Below are 7500 nucleotides of genomic sequence, written 5' to 3'. Positions count from 1 at the left end.
GTTGTAGAGACAGCAGTTGTGACATTGATCTCTTTCTAATTTTGTTATTGCACTTATTTTTCATTAGTTTATTGTGAGTGGACCATTGGCTTAGTGTGTCATGATGGATTGTAACCAAACATATATTTTAGAACCTTCATTGAACTCTCACTGCATATAAGATCAGAAGTATAAGCTTTCATTTACTGCAGGAACCAATCAATATTATGGCCATATTCAGCGCCTGTGCACTTTTAAGCATATTGGAACATTAAAAACTCTCAAGGAGACCTGCTCACACAAGTCCCCATAAGCGCCGACATTATCCAGGCCCAGCACATGGTCGCGATCAATACCCAACACAAACACTCTTTGATCCGCGCCCAGTTTGTCATCTTTGCTCAGCATGTGCCCTGCTGGTGTGAGGTGCCTGTGGTGTACTCTGTGACGGAGTGGGGCAGTCAGGCAGGCCAGGAAGCAGAGAGACGTATAGATCTGTTTAGGGATTCATCTGCCTGGGTGTAACCTGGCCAGCCGTGGGTTATTTAGACCTGGATGATCGCAGCGGTAATATACTGCAGCACAACGGTAATGGAGCCATAATGGTGATGTATAAGACCTGCAAAGCGACAGCGTATTACATTGGAATATATAGAACACAGGGGTGGCAGCGTGGGGGGAGAGAGAGAGAGAGAGAGAGAGATGGTGAAAGAGGGAGAGAGAAATAGATTGGAGAAGATAGACAGAGGCCAGTGTGAGAGAAAAGAAAGTGAAAGACAGGGAGAGAGGGAGAGAGAGGGAGCGAAGGTGCCCCTGTTCTCTGACTGAGCACTGAACCCAATCGATTACAGGTGTTGCCAAAGAATAATTGGCCCGATCATAGTGTGTTAAGTGCTCCTGTAAAACGATAACTCCCTCCTCTGCTGCCACCCGCGGCGCTGCTCTGTTGTGTCTGTGGAGGCCGGGGCCCGTGGACCAGAGTGAGGAGGAGAGGGGAACATTCCTCAGGCAACTCAGACAAGCGCCTTGCAAACGTGTGGCCGCTGGTGGGGAGACTTCCTCCCTTCCTTCCTCCCTCCAGACATCTCCGAAGGCACTTCTTAAACCTCTCTTAAAGGACAAGAGGGGAAAACGGGTGCTGGCTGGCCAGCCACACTCACCAGTAAATAAAAAACGAAAATTCTCTGGGCCCCTCTTCTTGTCCGCTGCTTAAAGCGGGCAGTAGTTGTGTTAATTAGTCCGTTAAAAGCAATCAGAGGAACGTATTGATGTCCATTAAATCTGGGGGAGAGAGACAGCACTCTTTTGTCATGTATATTGGCCGGTCGGGCCCTCTTTTTTTCTCTCTCCCTTCCTCTCTGTTTCTCTTTCTGTTTCTCGCGGTGGCTCGCAGCATTCTTGTCTGACAGCCTCTAAGCTCTGGCGGAGGTAGTGTAGCTCACTTCTAAAGAGCAAAGGAGAGTGCGTGTTGTCTTGTTTTTTTTTTTTTTTTTTTTTTCATTTCTTCCTTTTTTTTTTTTTTTTTTTTTTTTTCTCGGGCGAGACTCACCGCTCGGCTTTGCTCTCTCCCCCAGCCGTTCCGTTACACCAGGGAGACAAATTGCCGTGGCTGGGCTCGAAAGCTGACCTTGCGGGCCTGAAGAGCAATTTCGCTTTGTGTTTGTTTGTGTTATGTGTTACGGGAGCAGGGGAAAAGCATGGGGGAGGGAGGGGGGGGGGCATAAATGGGTGGTTTGTTTTTTGTAAATGCAGTGGTATGTGCGCTGTGGTCGCCTCAGCGAAATGACTAACGTCCTGCCGAAGGTTAGACGAGGAAACGGTGTTGCTCTCTCTGTGTCTGTCTCTCTGTCTGTGGGAGAAATGGCTTAGCCTTTGTTATTAAATCTATATACATTCATTAGAGGGTCTGTTAAACTGAAGGCAACTTCTAAGCAACAAGTGTGTATTTTCACAAAGGCACCTACAGTACCTGTCAATGATTTCTCTCTGTCAAGTCCACTGTACGTGTCAGAGAAGGATGCAAGTGGACACATTATCATCAATGTTGTGAATGTGGAGGTGTTACTGCCTTACAAAGCTGAATGTGTTCGTTCTTGTATTTGATTAGCTGGTCATTCACTCCAGGTATACTGTTAACTGAGGCAGAAATTATTTTTATGTGATTAGACTGACTTATTGTTCTCACAGTTGAAGGTTTTAACATGCAAAAGAGCTCCCTGCCTTGTCATTAGTGTTTCCCTTATCAGCAAGAGGAGAATAAACAGAAATCTAATAAAAATTCATTACATGGCCCGTATGACATGCCAAGCAAGTGTTAGATTAGGCAGTTTATTAGATTAATAAGATTAAAAAAATGAATAACATAAATAGACCCCCTCGGCAATAATGAGTCGACAAGCAATTTGTACATTAATGTCTCATGTAGGAATTTGTATATCTAAGCACATTTTTAAAACCGTCACAAGCATGAATTTATCCAAGCCTTTTATTGCCACAACAGATCTTTGACGTTTCTGCCTCTGTCTTCTGTGTGTCTGTGTGTACATGTGTGTGTGTGTCTGTGTATCTGTGTGTGTGTGTGTGCTTTTGTTGTCCTCAGGTCCCAGGGAACCTTCTAGAACCTTCACTCATGGACCTGCGTGGCCCTTCGGAGGACTCCTGGGAGTGGGATGAAATGGACATGACCATTGTCAACATGGAGTTGCAGGAGGACTGCGTTGATAAGCAAAACCATGCATGTGAATTAGCCCCGGGATCCCTCGGGGTAACGCTAGACAGACCTGAACCGCGTCCAGGTGTCACACAACGCCGGATGACCTTGGATGGCCCAGAGACGAATCCCGCGCCCTCCTCCTCCTCCCCTCCTCCTCCTCCTCTTCCCTGCCTTGCAGCGTGTATCAGGTGTACAGCATGCATAACGTCGAGCTTTATCAGCAGCCTGTGTTCCCCAGCCGCAAGACGAGTCCGGCCAGAGCGCGCGGTAAACAGCCGCACCATCAGCTGCTCCTCAAGAGCCTGAGCAAGGACTCCTCATTCTCCTCCGTGGAGTCTCTGCCCGACATCCTGGGCGGGCTGCTGGGGGTCAAGCAGTCGGGCCCGGGGAAGGAGTCGGCCCACCGCTCGGAGAGCGAGAGCGGCATCGTCAGCGAAGGCGACACCGAGAACACGGGCAACTCCGACATCTGCTTGCACGAGCACAGCGGCGACGAGAGCAGGATCGACGTCACGCTCTCCGGCCCCGACCGAGGCGGCTCTCCCGAGGCGGACCGCGTGTGCGACGAGGACATCGACCGGATCCTGGAGCGTGCGAACAAGTGCGCCGAGTACGAGTGCGAGGAGGCCATGTTGCTGGGGAAAGGGTCGAGGGCGACGCAAAGGGTGGCGCGCAAGAAGCGCGAGGACAGCGGAGAGGGCAGGAGGAGGCACCGCAAGGAGCCCGTGGAGATCCTCATCAACGGGCGCGGCTACACCCCCGAGCCCGGTAGCGAGAGCAGACATGGCTGCGGCTGCGGCGACGGCGGCGGCGGGGCGGGGCGCGCGGCGGCGTCCATGGTCCCATGGGGGAGGCCCCAGGGGCAGTTGGCCCATCTCCTCTCGCAGGGCTCCTCTCTGGAGTCCCTGTGCGGCCCGGGGGAGCTCTTCCCCTCCGGCAGAGACGGCCTGCACCGCAGCACCTCCCTGGAGAGCTGGCTGGCCCCCAGCAAGAGTCCCGAGGACGCCGGCAGTCGCGGCAGCCTCCGGGACCTCAGCCTGGGTGGCAGCGGTGGCGGCGGTGTTGGTGGGGAGCCACCAGCAGCGGGGGAACTCAGCAGGAGGACCCTGGAGCTGCTCAAGCGCCTGGAGAACATTCAGAGCCCGCTGGCCCAGACCATGACGCGCAGCATCTCGGACATCACTCTGCAGAGCAGCTCCCTGAGGCTGGCCGCCGGGGCCGGCCGGGGCCCGCGCTCCTCGGGGGCCACCTCGTCCTCGGTCAACGAGAGCTCAGCGGCGTCCCTGACCGAGCTCAGCGGCACGGAGGACTCGTCGGTGGCCTCGGAGGACATGGCTGTGCAGAGGAACCGACTGGCGCCACCCAACGCCAACGCCTCCTTCCGGAAGCACTGCCACCGCAGCCGCCACCAGGGGGCACTGCACGGTGGCGTGGGGGCAGCAGGCGCAGTGGTCGGGCCAGGTGAGGACATGGACGCCAACATCAGCATGGTGGTGAATGTTTGCGTTACGCCGGGCGCCGCACGGCCGGCATTTTATTTTGACAGCGACCTCCTGTCCAGCTCCACGCTGACGCTGACCGAGGAGGAGCTGGGCATCAAGGACGACGAGGAGGACTCCAGCGTCACGTCCGAGGAGGAGGACTACAACGAGGGCGCCTTCACGCTGGGCCTCGACTACATGAAGAACGAGTTCCAGAACTGGGCCAAGGCATCGGGGCGCTCACAGGCCCGCGGCACCGACCACCGCAGAACGGTTTACCTCCGAGGGGCGAAGCTACAGTGCGGCACGGGCTTCCAGGGCGCACCCGCGCAATGCCCCGCTGCGGCTGCCGGCAACAACGACAGGAGCCACTTCCTGAGCCGCTCAGCGCTCAAGCTCCTTGAGACGCACGCCAACGCCAAGAACGAGGGCCTGCGGCAGCAGGACCCGGTTGAGACCCGGCGCAAGGCTGCCACCCGCACCTACATCAGCCAGTTCGTGGACGACATGGAGAACGGCAACGTGGACAACGCGCACGTCAAGGCCAAGGACGACGACGACGAGCTGCTCAGAGAGGAGGGCAGCCTCTTCACCAAGAAAGGCGAGTCGTTTAAGGACTGCTACGCCACGCTCAACCCGTCTAGCAGTGGCCAGTCCAGGGGGATGGTGACGGCCATCAGCCCCTCATCCTGCGAGCTGCTGTCCCTCCAGACCAAAGAGTCGTCCCTGGAGAGCCAGCTGAAAGGAGAGATTCCCTGCCACAGCTCCCGCCGGCCCTCCCCCGCCGTCTCGCCCATGGAGGACTGCGCGGGGTCGCCGCACGGCATGATGGGAACGCCACCTGCAAACTGCTGTCTCCAGCAGCAGCAGCAGCAGCAACTGCAGCAGCAGCACTTTTGCTACCTGAATGACATTCGCGACGCCCAGCGGGAGGATATTCCATCTCCAGACCCCCCTTGCTGCGTCCATCCCACCTTCCCGTCCGCCGACGACGGCGAGAAGGGCGAGAACGTGCACGACTTTGTCATGGAGATCATCGACATGACGTCCGTGGCGCTGAAGAGCAAGGAGCTCCCGGACGTCACCATGGAAGAGCAGGAAAGGTCGTCCAGCCCGACCGTGCCGTCGGCCGCTACCACTGCCTCGCAGATCCGCGACAAGGTGCTGGAGCACTCGCACCGCGGCCTCCACCTGAACAAGGGCGACTTCTACTCCTACCTGTCACTCTCGTCGCACGACAGCGACTGCGGCGAGGTGACCGTGCACGGCGACAACGACGACGACGACGGCCGCAGCAAGAGCGCCACCCCGCCGACGCTGCTCTCGCGCGCCCGACGTCCTGCTCTGCGACGAGGAGCCGCTCTTCGAGGCCTGCACCGAGGAGGTCTACCTGGGGCCGCCGCTCTGCTACAGCATGTCCGTTACCAAGCGCCCGCGGCAACGGCGTTTCGACGCCGCCGCCGACAGCCGACTCCCCGTCCCGGTCCCCCGCCAGGCTCCTCCATCACCATCGCCCCCACTGCCGCCGCCCCATGATGAATACCAAAAAGCACATGGTATTTCTCCAGGAAGCGCGGCCGCGAGCCAGCCCGAGGACTATAATGAGGCCCCTTATCTTAATCCCTTACCATGTGAAACCCCGATAGACACTGTTGAATGTTTTGCAGATACTAAAATGCTTGAATCCAATATTTCTCCTGTAATGACTAAGATAAGAGTCTCTTGCTCCAGTACAAATCCTTTAAAAGAGGAAGGCGGCCTCTGTATTAATCCTAAAATTAACTGTCCCGCGATAAGGAGGGCCGATAGGGATGAGAAAGGCCCCGCTTCGCTCATGATGAAACAGAAGAATGTCAGGAAAGGGCGCAGCTCTCTTCAGGAAGCCAAGGCCAACCACAAACAGGTGTGTGTGCGGAGACATTACCCTCGGCATCCATGGCTGGGGAGCCGGGTGCGCGTGGGTGAGGGGGTTGTTTGTAATGAGAGCCGTGTGCGTTTACGCAGAATTCATCTCAATTAGTAGCTCCGGCAGCTGGCTGTGGGCAGGAGGTGGCCCGTGTCTGGCGTGGATCTGGCGTGGAGGCGGAAGATCCACACCAAAAAAAGGGCCAGATTCGTCTCCAGAGTCGGCTGCTATTTTTGGGGATGATTTTTTTTTATTACTTATTCTATCCCCACTGCACCCTCCATTCCCCTCCCCCTTTCTCTCTCTCCCTTCCTCTCTCTCTCTCTCTCTCTCTCGCTACCTCTCTCCACCCCCTACCCCTGCAGTGCTAATGGAAGAGGGATTTGCGGGCGTAGATTTAAAATTTTAAGGTCTACAGAACAGAATAATCATAATCAGTCAGATTATATTATGATTCATAAGCAAGAATGCGCGGGAGAATCATTACTTAATTTCATGACTGAATTAGCATGTGTCTGTTCTTTTTAAGTGCTTTTCCATCTCGTATGCAAACTTTCCAGCACTACCACTACAGTCTCACTGCAGTTTTGCTTTTGACCTTAAACCAGGTGAATCTTAATTTTAATTGATAAATAACTTTGTGATTTCCGATTGCCTTTGGAAAGTGCTGCAATGATGGACAGACAGTAAAAGAGAGCTAAAGTATTTTTATGGAATGCAGTGGAATGGCAAATATCACAGAGCACATTATCATTGTAGTGTTGAGTTTGTGGCTATACAGTGAGAAATTAGTGTTTTCATATTGGACTTGGATGGAGTGGCACTTCAGTTTGTTTAGATAATGCCTGTAGCTGCTACCTATCCATCATCTCCCAAACACTATTTGTGCAGATAATAGTAATAGAATTTATTTTCTATCTCTTTTCTCCTCATCGTTCTTTCTCTGTCTTTATCCCACAACTCCAACTACATATCCTCTCTCTCTTTCTCTTTCTCTCTCATCACTCTTTCTCTGTCTCTCTCTTTCTCTTTCTTTCTCTCTTTTCTCTCCATCTCTCTGTCCATCTCTCTGTCTTTCTTCCCTCCCCAGTCTCCAAGGTCAGCGGGCAGCAGTGGGGGAGTGGGGGTGTGGAAGGCAGCCCAGGGCAGTGCTGCTCGCGCCTCTGACAGCTCATCTGGGCTGCGGACTGGGAGCACTCGGCCCCAGGTCAGGGTAGGTACTGCAGCCAGGCAGCCATGTGCATCACTACACACACACACACACACATGCACACATACACATACACACACACACTCTTATACACAAACATTAACACACACACACACACACACACACACACACACACACACACACACACACACACTCTCTCTTATACACACACATAAACACACACAAAGGCTCTCTCTCTCTCTTTCACACA

The 7500-nt window shown here is 54.3% G+C and overlaps 1 protein-coding gene across 1 annotated transcript in view; it reads left to right on the top strand.

Moving 5' to 3' along the window:
* Positions 1–7500, top strand: part of akap6 (A kinase (PRKA) anchor protein 6) — a 130283-nt gene that overhangs the window by 120363 nt on the left and 2420 nt on the right. The window contains 4 exon segments of the mRNA XM_048227818.1: positions 2579–2798; positions 2840–5498; positions 5500–6076; positions 7170–7292. Coding sequence (XP_048083775.1) covers positions 2579–2798; positions 2840–5498; positions 5500–6076; positions 7170–7292 — 3579 coding nt within the window.

The sequence above is a fragment of the Alosa alosa genome, chromosome 19 (assembly GCF_017589495.1).
Source record: "Alosa alosa isolate M-15738 ecotype Scorff River chromosome 19, AALO_Geno_1.1, whole genome shotgun sequence".
Taxonomy (NCBI): domain Eukaryota; kingdom Metazoa; phylum Chordata; class Actinopteri; order Clupeiformes; family Clupeidae; genus Alosa; species Alosa alosa.
The sequence above is the reverse complement of the archived record's forward strand: the minus strand, read 5'-3'. Positions and strand labels throughout refer to the sequence as shown.